We start from the raw sequence: 21,770 nt of genomic DNA on the forward strand, positions 1-21,770 counted from the left end.
CCATTTTTCTTTAATGAAAACCAACTAATAAATCAAGAAAGACTAAGAAGACTGTTTTTTGTATGAATAAGCAAAGAGTTTTAAAGGACTACTTCCTGTGACTGTTAAATAAGCATTAGCTTTTCTTGATTATAAGATAAAATATGTGCCTGACCAGGCATTGTTTTTTTGAGAAAGCAATAATCTGTCACCTTAAAATAAGGACAGTTTTTAGAGGTTTTTTTTTTATTAGCAGCTTGAATTTGAAAAAAACTTGAATCATTATATTAGAGATATAAAACTAAAATACCTAGTCTTTTAAATTATTTTCTGTATTTTTAGTATTATATCTAAACAGAACATTCTAGACATTCATTTAAAAAAATTAAAGCTAGTAGAACTCTTTCCTTTATCCTTGATATGATCATCTTAATTTCATATTAAAGTTGTTAATAGAATCATTTCATTTTCAGCATGTAGGGTTGGTTGGGTTTTTTTCTCATGTTGGAAGCTATAGATAAAAGTCATAATATTAGAATATAGTTATCAGTATGATTGAGTAAAAATAAAACTTTAATCTTAAAATTAGCCTTAAGAGAAAAATAGAAATAACGTGGATGTTTTTATTTCTTTTTAGGTCTTCGGGTAACTGTGCTTCTGACATCCTTCCTTATGGTTTTGGGAACTGGTCTAAGATGTGTACCTGTGTCAGACTTAATGCTTAAAAGAAGGTAAATCCTGTAACTAACTTAAAAATATTTTCCTATATTTTCTTTTTTATTATGACTATGTTACATATGTTTATTTATAAGCTTTTAGTAAACAGTTGCACTTTTAAGAAGATCAATACAGGGTCATATTTATAGAAGCATGTTTTTTTTTTAACCCTAATGGTGGACATTTATTAATTGTCATATGTCATATACTAGTTGTTGTAGAAATGAAAAATATAAGTTAATCTTCATGGTATCTAGGAGGTATGATAATCATAAGAAAATAATAGTATAACATACTATGTAAAAGGTCTGACAATTAATTTTTCAAATTTCATCATAGAAAAAGTGCTATACCTCATTGCTGAATATCACTATGATCACTTTTGAAGTACTCTCCTTGGGAAACTATGCACCAATGCCAGTGCCTAGTCCACCCTTCAGAGCAATTTTGGAACTCTTTTTTTTTTTTTTTTTTTGGAAGGGCCATCAGTTGTTGTCGTATGAGGTCTGACAATTAAATTCACAAACTCATCCTAGAAAAAGTGCTACACATACCTCATTGCTGAATATCACGTTGGTCACCTTTGAAATACTCTCCTTGGGAAGCTGTGCACCAACACCAGTGCCTAGTCCACCCTTCAAAGCAATTTTGGAACTCTTTCTGGAATGATTATCATGCGGTGGTATGGCATACAAAAACATGCAATAGGCAGCACCCGTACCTCAGTGGGTAGAGCGCCAGCCACATACACTGAGGCTGGCGTGTTTGAGCCTGGCCCAGGTCAGCTAAACAACATTGTCAACTACAACAAAAAAGTTGGGCATTATGGCTGGTGCCTATAGTCCCAGCTACTTGGGAGACCGAGGCAAGAGAACTCCCAAGTAGCTGGGACTATAGGCGTCCACCACAATGCCCGGCTATTTTTTGTTGTAGTTTGGCCGGGGCCGGGTTTGAGCCCACCACCCTCAGTATATGGGGCCGATGCCCTATCTACTGAGCCACAGGTGCCACCCTACAGGCTGCTCTTCTTTTTTTTTTTTTTTTTTTTTTTTTTTGATTTTGGCCAGGGCTAGGTTTGAACCTGCCACCTCTGGCATATGGGACCGGCGCCCTACTCCTTGAGCCACAGGCGCCGCCCTGCTCTTCTAAGAATAGACTGAAACTGGAGGTCACAGTCAAAAGTAAGACCAGCTGTGAAATCAGTATGGTAAACCAGGTGAGAGATGATATTGGCTTGGGCCATCATGATAGCAATGGTGGTGGTGAGAAATGGTCAGATTCTGATAGTTTTAAATATTATATTTAAATATAATTTTATTCTGATTATATTTTGTTTTATTCTGATTATATTTTGGTCCATTTTATGATGGACCAGATGTGGGGAATAAGAGAAGAATCTACAATGACTCTATGCTCTAGGAAGTTGTGGGAATGGAAACAACAGCACAGACATGAGAGAGAGCCTGAGAAAGAAACTGGATGCAATTGGGGTTTCACTGTAGGGACCCTGAAATTATTGATTCCATTAATAGACAGGGAAAAAGTCAGGGAGAGCAGGGGGGTGGATTTTAAGGACAAGATGAGGACTTTCACTTGGAACACGATTTTTCAACTTCAAAATAAATGTTCATTTTTCAATTTTCAAAGTATGTTCTCTTTCCAAAAAATGTAGGGTACAAGTATTCGTATTTTAAAAGGAAGACAGAAAAATCATCTGGGTTTTTATGGAACACTAGTCATCATTTCCCATCCTTCTGAGATAGATTTTTAACACATGAATTTTATCGATGTGTTTGAGATGCTTTTGATTTTTCGAATGTCTAGGTGTTTTCTTAAGCATTCACAGTTTTTAAGTACAAATTTCAGTATAAGCTTGAAGTCAACAATGCACAAAATGCCTGTTAGTATTTTTATTAGCTTTTCTTCTGTTTTGGGCAATTCATACTATTACTTCTTTATAATAAAGTATATCTCTTTATATCCTTTCCAGATGCAAAATTGTAGGAATTATAAAGAGTTGACTTTCCATCTTGGTTGAGAAACTGGTATAAAAAAGAAATAGAATTTATAAAGAAATGTAAGCAAAGATAGAACAGATGAGAAAGAAAGAGTTCAGAGAGATTGAATCTTTCATAAAAAGGGAGTATAAATTGAATTTTCAAACTTACATGTTCCATCTATAAAGAATATAGGAATATTAACCCCTTGAAATACGACTCTATTGTGTGTCCATAGAGTACTTAAAAGCAGTCGCATTAACGATGCACTATGCAGCTCTATTTTTAGTAGAGACTGGATCTTACTGTTGCTCAGGCTGGTCTCTAACTCCTGAGCACAAGGGATCCTAGCACTTCAGTCTCCCTGAGTGCTAGGATTATAGGCGTGAGCCGTTTTGCCCAGCCAGAAATGACTTTTTTAAAGAATCCGAGAGCTAAAAAGGCCTTCCTACTAAGATACAAATCCCAGAAGCCATGAAAGAAAGATTTAATACACCTGACTATATAAAAATGTAGAATTATCTTCATGATTAAATGTATTATAAAATAAATTCAAGTTACATATTCTTCTTAGCAAAGTATCTCAAGAATGGAAGAAAAAGTATCCAGTGTACTCAGCCCTACTATGAAACCAATTTATAGCTTTCATATGAAAGCTATAACCCAATTATAGCCCAAGAATATGGGGAAAGGGGAAAGAGAGGGGAGGGGAGGGAGGAGGGAGGCTAATTGGTGGGACCACAGCTACAGTGCATTTTACAAGGGTACATGTGAAACTTACTAAATGTAGCATTTAAATGTCTTAACACAATAACTAAGAAGATGCCATGAAGGCTATGTTAACCAGTTTGATGAAAATATTTCAAATTGTATATAAAAGCAGCACATTGTACCCCATGATTGCATTAATGTACATAGCTATGATTTAATAAAAAAAATCAAGTTAAAAACTGGAAAATATTTGTAACAATAAGACAAATGGGTAATTTCCTTAGTTGAAAATATTCCTTTCAAATCAGTAAGAAAAATAGCAACTCAGCAGGATAATGGGTAATGGATAGGAGCAAGCAGTTACAGAAATTGAAATACAAATGACATAAACTTTTCATCATAATTAAAGAAATGAAAGTTAAAACAGCAGTTAGATGTCTTTTTACTGGGAAAGATGAAAAAATATGATGATGTTCTGTGTTGCCTAAGAGGTAGAGGAAAACAGCATTGCTGGTGTGTGAGCAGTTTGGGCATCCTGTATGGAGGGCACTTTGGCTTTTATTTATTAGATCCAAATGCACATGGCCTTTAATCTGGAATTTGCACTTACCGAAAATTAACCCACATACAAAGCTTTATCATCACCTTGCAAGGATTACCATATTTGTTCAGGTTTGCCTGTCTTTGAGAAGGCTAGATGCAACCCAGATGTTTCTATAGAAGATTGGTTGTGGTGCAGTGTATCATAGATTAGTACATAGCTGTGAAAAGAAATAAAAGTTCTACAGGTCTCCAAGGTACATTATTAGGTAAAGAGGCAAAGTTTAGAACATCGTGTTTAATATACTCCTACTTAGAAAAAAAAAATGGGAAAAGGCCTATTTTTGGAAGAAACCATTACCATTGGCCCTTTCTAGCATAGGGGCCTAAGGAATTAAAAGTCTGGAGTAGAAAGAAAATTTACTTTTTATTTGATGCTTCCACTCTTGGGAATATTTTTACCATGTGTGTATATTGCTTTATATCATGTTATATATGTATATAGTTAAGTAAAACTAGAATGACCACATCATAGCTTTAACAATAAGGAAAGATAAGGAAGGGTTAAAGTATATATAAATTTCTCCAATATAGAAATTTCAAATAAAATACAAAATGAATAATATGTAGAGTTAAAAACTAAGAGTCTTCTCTGTAAAATACATAAGATTCTGATTCCCCTGGATCAATGTTTTTAACCACAGACTACCTGCTTATTAAAGATACAGATCCCCGGGCCCCTGCCAGCCTACTCAGTTAGGCTCTGGAGTGAACCCTGAGAATGATCTGTAATGGTAACAAGCTCTTTTAGTTATCTTATGCCCTTTTAAATTTGAAAACTACCCCTCTGGGTACATAACATCTTCACTTTAAGAGTTAGTTGACTTAAGCAGATTATATTGCGCTTGTCCATCCTACAGTGTAATCCCATATCGTGTTTAATGTCTTATTTTAAAGCTCATTAAACTTTAGTCTCTGTTTAATAAATCCATTTGCCCCAATTTGACTTTTTGTATTAAAACTCTAGCGATCAAGCTTCATGACTATATTTCCACAGGGTGGTCAAACGGGTTTCATATAAGACAGGTGGGTAAGAAAAGCATTTAACAGTGGGGAAAGAGGAGTAAAAGATGTATATAATTATCTTTAGACCTTTGAGAAATACTTTCTCACCTTCTTTTATTGTCTTTTGAGATATGATGGGTATTTCTGAAACATTTTTCTCAAAAGCCCACAATGTTGTAAATGAACTTTTTTAATTTTTTGTCTAATATTTTATACATTTAAAGAAGTAGATAAAACATACATGTACAGTATGTACATACATGTACATTTGAAAAATCATCAAATAGATACTTCTGTAGTACCATCACTCAGCTTAGACTCGAGAAGTCCTCTCCGTGCTCCTTCCTGATCATCATTCTGTCCCTGCCTCCTGTACATCATTACAATCAGGAATGCGGATAGGATTTTCAAAATAACCTCAATTGAAAGTTATTAGGAATATACTGATGATGGCGGACAGGACGGACGTGTAGCCCACCTCTCCCAAGCCACCAGTTGTTCTTATATTGCTGTTGTTGTGGCTATTGCTTGTATGTTTATGTGTCTCCGTCTGTCTCTGTATCTATGGGCCCATGTGCCTGGTAACCTTTGTATCTGTTTATTTGTTCATTTGGTCTCAATGAGCTTGGTGTTACGACCTCAACTCTGAGCTCCTAACACTCCCCTCCACTCTCACTCCGTGATCTGGAGACCTGCCCCCCCAAGAGTCCAGACTCTTGGGTGAACTCTCAAGAGGTATAGACAGGACCTGGACTGCAGCTGGCCAGTGCTGACTCTGTAGCAAAGGAGCGAGAAGACGACAGTCGGCTGAGAGGGAATTACACTGGAGCTGTGGTGCCCCGAGGTGCAGAGCAATAGCCGTCTTCAGCAATAACAAGGCCCACCCCCAGATATCCCATAGCCTCTCCTCCTGTCTTCCTGGGCAACCAGATGAGGCCGAGCATCTTCTCAGATGGCAACCACCATGGAACAGACCTGGGACTGAAACACAGGCCCCGTGAGTAAAGGGTTTTCCTGAGACGGTACCGACCTGGGTGGAACACGGGGACTAGAAAACACACCCGCAGAGCCGGGAAATTCCCAGGGTGGGGCTGATCCAGAGGACCGCTCCACTGAGCCTAAGACGCACCCGGCCCTTAGGGGATCACTAGCCTATAGACAAAGGAGGCCAAGAGGCTACAGCCAACAACTGATTGTGCTGCGAATACAAACCCCGCAGGACTAAAGACAGGGCCTGAGGCACAGGTTCTGGGAACTCAAATCAGCCTCTCCTCTGAAGAGGAATCTGGCAAGGTCAGAAACAAACTCTCACAGGGTTGTTCCCTTCACCCAGTAACATAAACTAAGCATGGGGCTGGAACTGAGTGAACACCTCCAGCCTCCATCAAGTGCCCGAGGTTGACAGGCCACACCACCCCCTGCTGGATAAAGACAGAGAATAGCGGCCTAGTGGAGCAGACACAGACTACCCTGTGACTTAGGCAGGTGCAAACCCCTAGAGTATCTGCTTACTGCAGACAACTGACTGGGTCACAGCCCTGTGGGGCTAGCAGCGACTGGGTGTGACAGAGCTGCAAGGTGGGGAAGGAGGCATCAATCTTCCCAGACTGATCTATTTACTGGTGGCTCTTCCTGACTCCACGCAGCACTGGAGCAAGCCATTTTAGAGCAGTCACCAGACCCCTGTGATCTAGTTCCCAGGGACCTCTTGAACTCTCCCACCCAAGGCAGCTGCTGACTGAGACATTGACTTGGACCTTTTGAACTAAGTCACTCACCTGGGAACTATCCAGGTGGTGCCCTGGGTGTGTGGTTGTAGGAAGGTTTGATTTTCCTTTTCCATTTGTTGCCTGTGGTGGGTGGGGTGACTTAATTGCTGGTATTTCTCCACAGCTGAGACTTCAACCCAGAGTAACTGTTTCACTAGGGTCACATAGAAACAAGCTGAAAACAAGACAGAACCACTTAGCCCCTCTACACCAAACAGGGCCCCAGTTTCTCAGGCCACTGCACTGTACGGGTCCTCAACAAAACACCAGAGGAAAATCAAAGGGAGTAAAACAATTATGGGGCGGAATCAGTGGAAAAACTCTGGTAACATGAATAACCAGAATAGATCAACCCCCCCAAGGAAAGATACGGCAGATGTAATTGAAGATCCCATTCACAAACAACTGGCTGAGATGTCAGAAATCGAATTCAGAATTTGGATGGCAAACAAGAATAAAAAATGGAATTAGGAATTCATGGAGAAATTCAAAAGCTGTCTCAAGAATTTAACGAATTTAAAAACAAAACCACCAAAGACTTAGACACACTGAAACAAGAATTTGCAGCCCTCTAAGATACGAAAAATACAGTAGAATCCCTTAGCAACAGAATGGACCAAGCAGAAGAAAGGATCTCCGACATTGAAGATAAAGCCTTTGAACGCTCCCAAACTCTCAAAGAGGAAGAGAAATGGAGAGCAAAAATGGATCAGTCACTCAGAGAGCTCTGGGATAACTCGAAGAAGGCAAATATCTGTCTCATAGGAATTCCTGAAACAGATGAAGTGGCCTCACTGGGTGCAGAGGCCCTTCTGCATGAAATTATGAAAGAGAATTTTCCAGACATGCCTAGAGAACCTGAAATTCAGATAGCAGATAGCTTCAGAACCCCAGCACAACTCAACCCCAATAAGACATCCCCCAGGCATATCATAATTAACTTCACTAAAGTTAACATAAAGGAGAAAATTCTCAAAGCGGCCAGGTGAAACAAATCTATTACCTTCAAAGGGAAGAACATTACAATGACTGCAGATCTCTCTGCTGAAACTTTTCAAGCCAGAAGAGGGTGGTCATCAACGTTTAATCTCCTCAAGCAAAATAACTTTCAACCCCAGATCTTGTACCCAACTAAACTGAGTTTCATTTATGACGGAAAAATTAAATGCTTTAATGACATACATATGCTAAAGAAATTTGCCATAACTAAACCAGCTCTTCAGGATATTCTCAGACCTATCCTCCATAATAACCAACCCAATCCTCTACTACAAAAGTAAACTCACTCAGAAACTTCTGATCAAACTCCAACTTCCACAATGGCAAAAGGATTAAAAATGCCCACTGGACTTTCAAAAAACTCAATACCCCAAATTTCACCAAACTTATCAATACTCTCCATTAATGTGAATGGCTTAAACTGCCCTCTGAAGAGACATAGGTTAGCTGACTGGATACAAAAAATCAGGCCAGACATTTGTTGCATACAAGAGTCACATCTTAACTTAAAAGACAAATACAGACTCAGGGTGAAAGGATGGTCATCCATAGTTCAGGCAAATGGTAACCAGAAAAAAGCAGGAGTTGCCAATTTTATTTGCGGATACAATAGGATTTAAACCAACAAAAGTAAGGAAAGACAAAAATGGTCACTTCATATTTGTTAAGGGTAAGACTCAATATGATGAGATTTCAATGATTAATATCTATGCACCCAACCAGAATGCACCTCAATTTATAAGAGAAACTCTAACAGACATGAGCAACTTGATTTCCTCCAACTCTATAATAGTCGGAGATTTTAACACTCCTTTGGCAGTGATGGATCCATCCTCCAACAAAAAGCTGATTAAAGAAATTCTAGATTTAAATCTAACCATCCAGCATTTAGATTTAGCAGACATCTACAAAACATTTCATCCCAACAAAACTGAATACACATACTTCTCATTAGCCCACAGAACTTACTCCAGAATCGATCACATCTTAGGTCACAAGTCTAACCTCAGTAAATTTAAAGGAATAGAAATTATTCCATGCATCTTCTCGGACCATCATGGAATAAAACTAGAGATGAGTAACAACAGGAATCTGCATGCACATACAAAAACATGGAAGTTAAATAACCTTATGTTGAATGATAGCTGGGTCAGAGATGAGATCAAGAAGGAAATTGCCAAATTTCTGGAACAAAACGACAAGGAAGACACGAACTATCAGAACCTCTGGGACACCGCAAAGGCAGTTCTAAGAGGGAAATTTATAGCACTGCAAGCCTTCCTCAGGAGAACGGAAAGAGAGGAAGTAAGCAACTTAATGGGACATCTCAAGAGACTGGAAATGGAAGAACACTCCAACTCCAAATGCAGTAGAAGAAAAGAAATAACCAAAATCAGAGCAGAATTAAATGAAATTGAAAACAAAAGAATAATACAACATATCAATAAATCAAAAAGCTGGTTTTTTGAAAAGGTCAACAAAATAGATAAACCTTTGGCCAACCTAATCAGGAAAAAAAGAGTAAAATCTCTAATCTCATCAATCAGAAATAACAAAGACAAAATAACAACAGACTCCTCAGAAATCCAAAAAATCCTTAATGAATATTACAAGAAACTTTACTCTCAGAAATACGAAAATCTGAAGGAAATTGACCGTTACTTGGAAGCACGTCACCTTCCAAGACTTAACCAAAATCAAGTGGAAATGTTGAACAGGCCCATATCCAAGTTCGGAAATAACATCAACCATACAAAATCTCCCCAAAAAGAAAAGCCCAGGACCAGATGGTTTTATGTCAGAATTCTACCAAACCTTTAAAGAGGAATTAGTACCTATATTACTCAACCTGTTCCAAAAGGTAGAAAAAGAAGGAAGACTACCCAACACGTTCTATGAAGCAAACATCACCCTGATCCCCAAACCAGGAAAAGACCCAACAAGAAAAGAAAATTATAGACCAGTATCACTAATGAATATAGATGCAAAAATATTCAACAAGATTCTAACAAACAGAATCCAGCAACATATCAAACAAATCATACATCATGACCAAGTCGGTTTTATCCCAGGATCTCAAGGCTGTTTCAATATACATGAATCTATAAATGTAATTCAGCACATAAACAAATTAAAAAACAAAGACCATATGATTCTCTCAATCGATGCAGAAAAAGCTTTTGATAACATCCAACATCCCTTCATGATCAGAACACTTAAGAAAATTGGTATAGAAGGGACATTTCTTAAACTGATAGAGACCATCTACAGCAAACCCACAGCCAATATCATATTGAATGGAGTTAAATTGGAATCATTTCCACTCAGATCAGGAACCAGACAAGGCTGCCCATTGTCTCCATTGCTCTTTAACATTGTAATGGAAGTTTTAGCCACCGCAATTAGGGAGGAAAAGGCGATCAAGGGTATCCACATGGGGTCAAAAGAGATCAAACTTTCGCTCTTCGCAGATGATATGATTGTGTATCTGGAAAATATGGAAGTGATCAAGGAATACAGATACAGTATTCTAAGGAATACTCTTAGAAGTGATCAAGGAATACAGCAGTGTCTCAGGTTACAAAATCAACATTCATAAATCGGTAGCCTTTATATATACCAAAAAATAGTCAAGTTGAAAAAACAGTTAAGGACTCTATCCCATTCACAGTAGTGCTAAAGAAGATGAAATACTTGGGAGTTTATCTAACAAAGGACGTGAAAGATCTATATAAAGAGAACTATGAAACTCTAAGAAAAGAGATAGCTGAGAATGTTAACAAATGGAAAAATATACCATACTCATGGTTGGGAAGAATCAACATTGTTAAAATGTCCATACTACCCAAAGCAATATATAATTTCAACGCAATCCCCATTAAAGCTCCACTGTCATACTTTAAAAATCTTGAAAAAATAATACTTCGTTTTATATGGAATCAGAAAAAACCTCGAATGGCCAAGACATTACTCAAAAATAAAAACAAAGCAGGAGGAATCACACTACCAGACCTCAGACTATACTACAAATCAATAGTGATCAAAACAGCATGGTACTGGCACAAAAACAGAGAAGTAGATGTCTGGAATAGAATAGAGAACCAAGAGATGAATCTAGCTAATTACCGTTATTTAATGTTTGACAAGCCAATTAAAAACATTCAGTGGGGAAAAGATTCCCTATTTAACAAATGGTGCTGGGTGAACTGGCTGGCAACCTGTAGAAGACTGAAACTGGACCCACACCTCTCACCATTAACTAAGATAGACTCTCACCGGATTAAAGATTTAAACCTAAGACATGAAACTATAAAAATACTAGAAGAGAGTACAGGGAAAACCCTTGAAGAAATTGGGTTGGGCAAGTTTTTTATGAGAAGGACCCCCCGGGCAATTGAAGCAGCTTCAAAAATACACTACTGGGACTTGATCAAACTAAAAAGCTTCTGCACTGCCAAGAACACAGTAAGTAAAGCAAGCAAACAGCCCTCAGAATGGGAGAAGATATTTGCAGGTTATGTCTCCGACAAAGGTTTAATAACCAGAATCCACAGAGAACTCAAACACATTGGCAAGAAAAGAACAAGGGATCCCATCGCAGGCTGGACAAGGGACTTGAGGAGAAACTTCTCTGAAGAAAACAGGTGCACGGCCTTCAGACATATGAAAAAATGCTCATCATCTTTAATCATCAGAGAAATGCAAATCAAAACTACTTTGAGATATCATCTAACTCCAGTGAGACTAGCCTATATCACAAAATCCCAAGACCAGAGATGTTGGCGTGGATGTGGAGAAAAGGGAATACTTTTGCACTGTTGGTGGGAATGCAAATTAATACATTCCTTTTGGAAAGAGATACGGAGAACACTTAGAGATCTAAAAATAGATCTGCCATTCAATCCTGTAATCCCTCTACTGGGCATATACCCAGAAGACCAAAAATCACACCATAACAAAGATATTTGTACCAGAATGTTTATTGCAGCCCAATTCATAATTGCTAAGTCATGGAAAAAGCCCAAGTACCCATCGATCCACGAATGGATTAATAAATTGTGGTATACGTACACCATGGAATATTATGCAGCCTTAAAAAAAGATGGAGACTTTACCTCTTTCATGTTTACATGGATGGAGCTGGAACATATTCTTCTTAGTAAAGTGTCTCAAGAATGGAACAAAAAGTACCCAATGTACTCACCCTTATTATGAAACTAATGTAGGTCCTTCACATGAAAGCTATAACCCAGTTACAACCTAAGAATAGGGAGAAGGGGGAAAGGGAGGAGAGGGAGGGGGGAGGGAGGTGGAGGGAGGGGGATTAATGGGATTACACCTGCGGTGCATCTTACAAGGGTATATGTGAATCCTAGTAAATGTGGAATGTAAAGGTCTTAGCAAAATAACTAAGAAAATGCTATGAAAGCTATGTTAACTAGTGTGATGAAAATGTGTCAAATGATCTATGAACCAAGTGTATGGTGCCCCATGATCATATTAATGTACACAGCTATGATTTAATAAAAATTTAAAAAAAGAAAAAAAAAATAGAAGGGAAAACCTTATGTATTGTACCTCTCTCACTGTGGCCCTAAGAACACTTGCTTTAAGTTTTCTCTTTATGATTGGAAGTCTGCGAATACTATGCATGAATAGTATTTATGCATTTATGTATTTATGTTGCTATGGAACCATAGTTTTCCAGTTTCTTAATCTCAACTCAATTTTTTTAAATGCTTATAAAGGCAAGCTAATGTAAAAAAAAAAAAAAAGGAATATATTGCAAATATTTATTTATTCTTTTCTTTGAAATAAGGATTTCCCTTGGCTTTTTTCTCTTAATAACAAAAGGGACAAATAGGGTGGCGCCTGTGGCTCAGTGAGTAGGGCACCAGCCCCATATACCGAGGGTGGTGGGTTCAAACCCAGCCCCAGCCAAACTGCAACAAAAAAATAGCTGGGCATTGTGGCAGGCTAGCTACTCGGGAGGCTGAGGCAAGAGAATCGCCTAAGCCCAGGAGTTGGAGGTTGCTGTGAGCTGTGTGACGCCACGGCACTCTGCCAAGGGTGATAAAGGGAGACTCTGTCTCTAAAAAAATAAAAGGGGACAAACAATTAAAACTTTTATTTTATCTGCAACAAAATGATTAATAGGAAAAAAATAGACCAGAAGCAGATATTGATAATAATATCAATTATCAAGCAGATATTGATAATAATTTGACATGTAATAAAAAACATAAATCAATAGGATTGCTAAATAAATCTTATTTTATTAAATGGAGGTTTATCTGGTAAGTGTTTTTGTAAGTTGATTACATGTTAGAAAATAAAATTTTCTGTTTACCATGTATGAAAATGTATGACTGAGGGATTGGAGAACTGCATGTTTAAAATGAGAGAGAATAAGGGAAAATTAATATTTTCTGTTCTTTTTTTCTTTTGTTCTATCCTTAAATGAACAATTCAGAGAGAAAATGAGTCTTATCCCTAAAGAGACTCCATTTTTTCAAGCATAAAAACAGTGAATGAAATCACAAAGGGAAATCCTATTTGTGTCCTATTTGTGATAGGACCTGAGTTAGGCTAACATCTTGACTGTATCAACATTATGAACCTTTATGCTTCAAAAAAGATCGTTAAATTATAGTATAAACTGGGAGAAATAATTTATAAGTATGACAGACAACTGATACATAAATATATGAGAATTTTTGAAAATTGAATAGAAAGACAAAAGGACATAGACAAGGCTAACATGTTGATTCTCAGATTTCATCATTTAAATTTATAATTCAACAGGCATTTATTGATAGTCTATGTATGTAAGGTACAGGCTAAGCTATGTAGAAAGAGACCAAAAATATAGAAGCTCAGTAAGACAGAAGTTTATTTTTCTCTCAAAAGATAGTGGGCTTTTCAAGGCAGCGAGGCAGCTTTGTTCCACAAGGTCCTCCAGGGACCTAAGTTCCTTCTCTGTTGTTACTCCAACATCCCCTAGGGTGATATCCTTGTCCTCATCATAGAAGCAGGTGTCTAGCCCATGGGAAAGCAAAGTAGGACATCCAAGGCAAGTGACTACATCTTTAGGTGGTGACTCAGGGGTTGTATGTATCATTTCTACTCAAGTCTCATTGGTGCAGACTTATTACCAGGTCACACCTATCTGCAAGAAAGGTTGGCAATGGAGCTCAGTAGCCATGTACCCAGTTAAACTCACAGATGCTACAACAAAAGAAAGAAGGGAAAATAGGTATGTAGAGATAGTTAGGAGTCTCTGCATCAGATACCGCTGTGTATTCATGTACTCCCCTCTTCCTATGCAGAGAACATATTCATCCTTCCTCAAAGGAGAAAACTCAAAGTCCTGTCCAGTTATTGCATCCACCTCGAAATCCAGAATCTCTGGGTTCTGTCTCATCATTGTGGCTCTCAGAGAAACTCATTTGATTGTTGTTTGTGGTTTGGCTTTGTCCTCTGGCAGTCTCTTATTTAAGTCTATTATCTTCAGGGGCCACACCTGAAGTGATTGTTGGACACACTGTGCTTCTTGAGGGCTACACAGTGAAGGCTTTCCCATTTCACTGCTTGGTGCTGGTTTGGCAAGCTGAAGGTTGCTTTATGGATTAAGAGCCTTAAACTTTTATAAAAGTGTTTTGTAGTGTCTTGGCAATATGTATGCTTCCCTCAAACACTTAGTAATCTTCTGGTCTGTTTACATCTAGTAGGTTCCAGGTAATTGTAACCACTGGTTTTACTCCTGGTTATTTACACCTATTATACGAGTGTGTGTGTGTAAAACACTTGTTATACTTCTGATTATATGTAGTTCTGGTTATACCTGTTTTTTACACCTTTATGAGCTTTTGTGCTCAGCCCATCCCATTCCTCAATGTAGTGGTGCCTACCTTGATACTATCTGAAAATAGGCCTGCTAGGAAAATTACACTCTTAACCTAATCTTTCTACTAGACTGGCTCTGAAAAACATTTTATTTCCTGCCATTTGGATTCAGAAGCAACCTGAGGCTTCAAATTCCTGGATTCTCATTAAATTTAGATTGCAGGCCTCAGGGAAAGAGAAACTCTTTAGCAGAGCTCTTGTCTTTCCACCTCTGCTTGCAAATCAGCTAATGCTTGCCTGGCTTCATATCTCTGTCCCATAGCGTCATCCTAAAATCGTAAAGGGGCAGGAAACAGTAATGTTCTGATTTTTTTCTAGCCAGTCCCAGATCATCACAAACATTGGTATTGCTGCAGCCACAAGTCACCAGCCCATGTGCCTTTACAGCCTACAGCCCAATCCCTAAGTCAGTTCCAAACACGTTGTGTCTTTGTGAATGCAGCACCTCAATTCTTAAACTAAGTTCTTGATTAGAAAACAAGTTAAGCAGCTTTATAATGAGGAAACCACAAAATACAGTGGCTCAAACAAGATAGTATTTCTTTCCTATAGTCCAGAATAAGCAGGTAGGCCAAGGCATATAGGCAGTTCTGCTCCACAAGGGAATCTAGGGACCTGCATTCTGTATATCTTGTTCCTCTAAGGCAGTGGTTCTCAACCTTCCTAATGCCACAGCCCTTTAATACAGTTCCCATGGGTCACGACCCACAGGTTGAGAACTGCTGCTCTAAGGAGATGACCTTGACAGTATATTCAACAGTTCATTAGAACTGTAATCGCACTGCATTCCTCAGGAGGAGGGAGGCCAGGAAGGGCGCTTCTTGTCTTCATGGAGTTGATCTTGAGGTCTTCCCACCCTAATGTCATGGACTTGAATTTAGTAATGAGCTAGCTGCAGGTGGGAAATGTATGTTGTAGTTTACCCCGGCAAAAACTTGGGGTGCTCTGTAACTAAGTAGACACTGGAGGATAGGTAATTGTCTACACCATAGGCATATTGGCTACCAATTTGAGAGGAAAAGTTCATTTTGTATCCTTACTTCATACCACGCATCAAAATAAATTCAGATAATCTAAACGGTTTAGCTGGAAAACTATATGGGAAATTGATCTGGTTTCTACATGGGAAAGGTATTTTTTCTAAATATGAAAATAAAGGAAAATTATAAAGAGAAAAATTGATAGACTTGACTACTTACAAATATGCTTCAAAAAAAATAGACCAACTGGAAAAAGTATTTGTCAAAGTAAAAGCAGTAACAAGGTAATGTAGATAAATATATAAAGCATTCATTCAAAATAAGAAAATACAGAAATATAAATAGAAAAAGGACTAATAATCATAAAAGGACTAATGTAAATTAAAGACCAGTTTTTTGGTCTAACAAGTGTGGTAAAGAGAATAATGTCCCCCCAACCCCGCCATCTGCATGTTCCAATCTCCTGAATATATTAGGTCCTATGGCAAAGGAGAACTATGGTTGCAGGTGGAATTAAGCTTGCTAATCAGCTGGTCTTAAAATAGGGAGATTATCCAGGATCATACAGGAAGCCCCAGTGTAATCACATAAGTCCTTATAAGAAAGTCAGAAGAAATAGAAAAGGGCTCAAGTTGCAGTTGTTGGTTTTGAAGATGGAGGAAGGGAGCCACGAGCCAAGGAATGTGAGCAGCAGATTCTTTCCTGGAACCTCAGGAAAGGAACAGAGCCCTACTAGCACCTTGATTTTACCTGTAGAGACTCATGTTGGACTTCTGATTTACAGAACTGTCAGATAAATGTGTTGTTTTAACACTAAGTTGTGATAACTTGTTAAAACAGTAATAGGAAACTAACATACCCAGTTGTGTGTTTGTGTGTGCTCAATGCTGATAAAGCATATACACTCAACCACTACTGTTGTGAATGTAAATTACAACAAACCCCTCTGAAAAACAATTTGGGAGTATATTTCGTAAGGCCTAAAAGGTTCATACATTTTAACTTACTGACTCTAAAGAAATAATCTGGAAAGTAACTAACATTGTCACACCAGCATTATTAATATCAGCAGATAGTTATTGGAAAAAGCTACCCAACATTAGGAAAATGGTTAAATGAATTTTTGTAAGTCTGTGTAATATAGGATATCACAAAACCATTAACAAATGCCATTATAAAGAATTGTTAGGCTGGGCACAGTGTCTCATGCCTATAATCCCAGCATTCTGGGTTTCACATATGGAAGGATCATTTGAGACCAGGAATTCAACACCAGCCTGGGCAACATAACAATACCCTATCTTAAAAAAAAAAAAAAAAAAATCTTAGCCAGGCCTGATGGCGCATGCTTGTAGTACCAGCTACTCAGGAGACTGAAACAAGAGGATCACTCAAGGCTGCAGTGAGCTATGATGGTGCCACTGCAACTCTAGCTGGAGTGACAAAACAAGAAAACCCTGCCTCAAAAAAGAAAAAAAAGAAGATGCTAAAGTTATAATGATATAGTGAATAGGTAAGTACATTCAATATGCTATCTGTGATCATCTATGCTTCAGTAGTGATTGAGTGAGAGAGACACATTGGAGGAAAAAAACTGAAAGAAAGAAAGGCCAGAAAGTGAGAATATTAGTAGTGGTTGTCTGAATTGGGATATCAGATTTGTAGATGATTTCTTTCTTGTCTGTGCATTTCTTTTCAAAATTTTCTAGTATGAGTATATATACTTTGAAATTAAGAGGACAAAATGAAAGTTATGTGACAAGAAAAAGGTATGAGACAAAATGGAGGGAGGTCAACATCTCTCAGAGCAGGAGTAAGGCCATTTTCCCCACTGTATTACTGAAAGATTATGTATTTGACCTTAATAAAAATCCTGGGAGACAGATAAAGTATCTTCAGAGAAATTGAAACAGAAAGGGAATGTGATTCACCAAAGATTATATTTACAGTTAATAAATTTAGCCAAGACTAGAAGCTGAGTCTTCTAATATCTTATCCGATATTCTTTTCACTGTTTTTTATGTATTGTCTTCTGTAGCTGATACTTGGTAAGTCATTATTACAGACTTCCTTAGGACCAAGTTTATATTCCTGTTAGTGTCTAACTACAGTGGGTATTTAATAGATATTTTTATTCTACTCCTAATTGGCCAAAATTATTAAAATTTTTATAGAAGAAAACTGAGGCTATGATAACAAAATCTTTAGAAGGCTCATTACTTTTTTAGCGTCATCTCTATTTCTTCTTTCCTAACTTCCTTTTTCCTTCAGTTAATTCATAACAGCTCTAATGTTTTGTTTTGTTTTTGCCCTGTCTTTTCTTGGGGTAGATAATCATGAGTTTAATTTGATGTGGGATAATTAGGAATTTTCAGAGTTTCTGAAATGTTGTCATACTGAGTTTTAGAGATAAGTATTTTTATGGATTGTAAATTATTTCATATTAAAAATACATAGAATTTAAGAATACAGGACTTCACTGCGGAAATATCTGTTACGTTTCTAAAAAGCCAACTCTAATGTTATCACCAATGCAGGTCATAATATACTTCTAAAATGGATCTTAGAATAAACATATGCCCAGTGCTACAAGCCTTTGGCTCTAAGAATCTTGGATTTTCTTAACATTCAGTGATTTTTATTATTACTGTCACCAAAGAGAACCTTCAGAATGAAACCATGTAAGAGAGTGGAGAGATTTGTAGACTGGTGAATCACAGTTCTAATTGTGATTTCTAGTCCTGGCTTAGCCAGTAGCTAGTTATATGATTGTAGCTCTCTCCAGTGCTTTTTAGAGAAAGGAAAGTTATAAAATTATGCATGTCATTTTAAATGTGTTATTAACCTTTCTGGAAGGGGATGGGTTACCTAGGTAAGGTGTGAAGTCCCTTCCAGCTATAAATATTTTAATTCTAAAGCATCATATTATTATAAAATTTAAGAATTGTAGATATTTGTTCCAGGTGGTCACAAAGCAAAAGGTTAGGATACCAGAATATTAAATGCAAGATAAATGTCAAGTATCTAAGAAAATATGAACTGTAGTTTGAACTTTGGCTATTGGCATTTGTTTGAAAGCGATAGTACATTAAGAAATATGAAACGGAATGCGACTGTGGGCTAGTGCCATCTCACATGCCACTGCAGACCTGTCCGCTCTGTGGGCCGGGGCACTGTTGAGGGCAGAAGGTGCCCAGGACAGCAGCAGGACTCTTAGGCACCTCTCCTGGCCTCTCTGGGTCCTCTCCAAGGCCTGCCGCAGACCAGCAGCCTCAGCAGTCCTGATGCCAGTGGGCAGCACCCCGTCCTCCCTGTCTGAACCATCTCAGTTTGGCCAACGCAGGAGAATCCCAGACATCTTCACAGTAGTCTTCCTCTCAGCCTGCTAGGGACATTCCTTTCTCTTATCTACTCTGCCTGGCTTTCAGGGATGGGCAAATCAGGTAAGGAGAAAAAAGGGAAAATGAAAAAACTTGAGGAGGAAAGAAAAGGGAGTTTGGGGGGGGGGGTGGAGGAACAGGGGCAGGAAGGTAAGAAGTCAGCCCAAGGAGACAGGGATGGAGAAGGAGGGAGCACATCTGCCCCTGACAGCTCTCCCAGCTTGACTGGTGCAGAAGTGGAAGTGCAGTCAGACCCTTGACTGACGCCAGGTGCCGAGGTACTGCTCAGGCAGCCAGAGTTTGATGCCCTGAGTTAGCTAGCCTACTTCTGGAAATAGTCTTTCTGCTACAGAGCTTGTTGCTGGGGAGAGAGACTGCCTCCTCATGCCCCTAACTTCTGCCCAAGTCCCCTGTCCTTGGACAGTAATGCCACTTTGGCTTTACCATCCTAAAACATCTTTGTTTAAAGTTTATTTTGAGAAGACTTGTTAATCATTTTGTTTTTTGTATTGTTGAATTTAAACTTTTAACAATTTATAAATGGTACTGATCTGATGTGTGCATCTAGAAACTTCTTGAGGTTTTGGAAACGCATTTCAGTGACTGCAGGTCTCTGTACCTGGATCAGTCCATGCCTTCCTGAGGACATCCACATTGCCTCAGCTCCATGGGAATGGGGCCTGTGGAGATTGAGAAACCACAGTCCTGACCCACAAGGAACTTAACTTTTGCTTAGCCAAATAAAACTGAGGCATGTAAGGATGAAATAGAAAATTTAGCATTAAATTATGATTGACTTCTCTTTACTGAAGATGGTGAATCACTTCTCCTTTTTATTAATTTTTTTTTCTTTTTTTTTGAGACAGAGTCTCACTCTGTTGCCCAGGCTAGAATGCAGTGGCATCAGCATAGCTCACTGCAACCTCAAATTCCTGGCCTGAAAGGATCTTCCTGCTGTACCCTCCCAAGTAGCTGGAACTATAGACACACACCACCACACCGAGCTAATTTTTTCTGTTTTTAGTAGAGACAGGATCTTGCTTTTGCTCAGGCTGGTCTTGAACTCATGGGCTCAAGTTTCTGAAAGCCAGCATCTTTCACAAATGCTTAGAAAGCATGAGGACAGTAACTAATTGCATTTTATTTTTTAATGTTTGAAGGCAGAGAGACTTTTCTGTTCAGATTGTTCATGTGAGTTGGGTGTTTTTTCTTTTTGGTTCACTAAGCTTCAGTTCACTGTACCTCATTTGTTAACTTTTGTTCCTACATCTGTTTCTTCTAGAATGAATAGTTTAAATCCAAATTTTTATTTCCTCTTAATTCTGACTTTCATCCTCAATATTTCACTGAAACTGCTTCTACTCAGTTCACAACCTCTGCCTCGTTGAATTCAGTGGTTACATTTCAGTATCATAAACAATCTTTCTGTTTGATTTGATACCGTTGACCACTCATTCTTATCTTTTTGAACTCTTCTCCCCAGAGGCTTTCTTCTTTCATTTTTTCCCTGCCTTATGATTTTTCCTTTCCAATCATTTTTCTAGATTCTTCTTGCTCTGACTATTTAAAAAATGATATTCTCTAGTGTTTGTTAACCAGCCTGGTGAAACCCCAATGTATATCCCATAGCTCAGGCTTCTTTCCTTACCGTCTGGCCTATATTCAGCCACTTAATAGACATTTTTACAGAGTTATGGGTACACCCCAATATCCAATCATTCACCCAGCCATACCTGTTGTATTACCCTAGCAGTTTTCCAGACCATCCTTCCTCCATCTCCTCACCGTTATTGCCAGTACCACCTTACAGTTCTGCCACCAGATCCTTGTCCTGGACTTCATGGCTGAGAGTGTCCTGTCCTGGCTTTCCTTCAGCCTTGCCATTCCCTATGGGTGAAAAGTTCTAGGGCCAAGGGGATGTATGCACCCTCTCCTCCACCTGCTAGTTTAGGCATTGGCTACACAAGACTCCAGAAACAGGCCTGGTAACAAGCCTGTTTCCCAGATCTGCTCTTCCAAGGGGAGACTGCATGCCTGGTCTGTACTTCCTAGGCTTAAGGGGTGACTAAGCGGCAGTTGTTTGGAAGGGGATAGATAGAGTTTCACCTTCACCTCCAGGTGAAGCCCCTGATGTTATAGGCCAGGGCCAGAGGTCAGAAGAGAAGGAGGACATGCTGGGGCTTCTGTCTGTGCTCTTGTCACAGGCTCCACCACCATTAGGGCCAGGCCTAACTATTACTTTCTTTTTCTTTATAGGTGTATTCCTCCTATAATGCTGATAGGCCACAACCTATTCTTATGGGCAAGGGCTTTAGCATTTAATTTTACATTCTCATAAGCCTATCACATGCCTTACCAATACACAGTGAATACTCAATACATGTTTGCTAAATTAAATAATGAATGCACCTTGAATATTTTATAATTATTTCATTTCCTTTATTATCATTTTAAAGAGTTTATAGTAAAGAGTTTGTATGATTTTATTATATTGTAGGGCCAGAATTTTTCCAGAAAAACATACCTCTAATTTTGCCTTACCATTAAATAAAAAAACTAGACTTTAAACTTAAAGCAGAATTTTATTTTTAAATATGTTTTTACAAATTAATTTCATAAAATAGGGTAAGTTAATAGTAATGGTAGAAAATAGTGTCAGGCAAATGTGAAAATCATGATATTATAAGTTCATGTAATATCATGGTCACCAAGATAACAGTGCTTACA

The 21,770-nt window shown here is 38.3% G+C and overlaps 1 protein-coding gene across 1 annotated transcript in view; it reads left to right on the top strand.

The window, feature by feature from the left end:
• SLC49A4 (solute carrier family 49 member 4) overlaps window positions 1-21,770 on the top strand; it is a 112,628-nt gene that overhangs the window by 10,789 nt on the left and 80,069 nt on the right. The window contains exon 2 of the mRNA XM_053565240.1: window positions 617-710. Within this exon, the coding sequence (XP_053421215.1) occupies window positions 617-710 (94 nt within the window). The remainder of the gene's footprint in view (window positions 1-616; window positions 711-21,770) is intronic.

The sequence above is a fragment of the Nycticebus coucang genome, chromosome 16 (assembly GCF_027406575.1).
Source record: "Nycticebus coucang isolate mNycCou1 chromosome 16, mNycCou1.pri, whole genome shotgun sequence".
NCBI classification, from domain to species: Eukaryota; Metazoa; Chordata; class Mammalia; order Primates; family Lorisidae; genus Nycticebus; species Nycticebus coucang.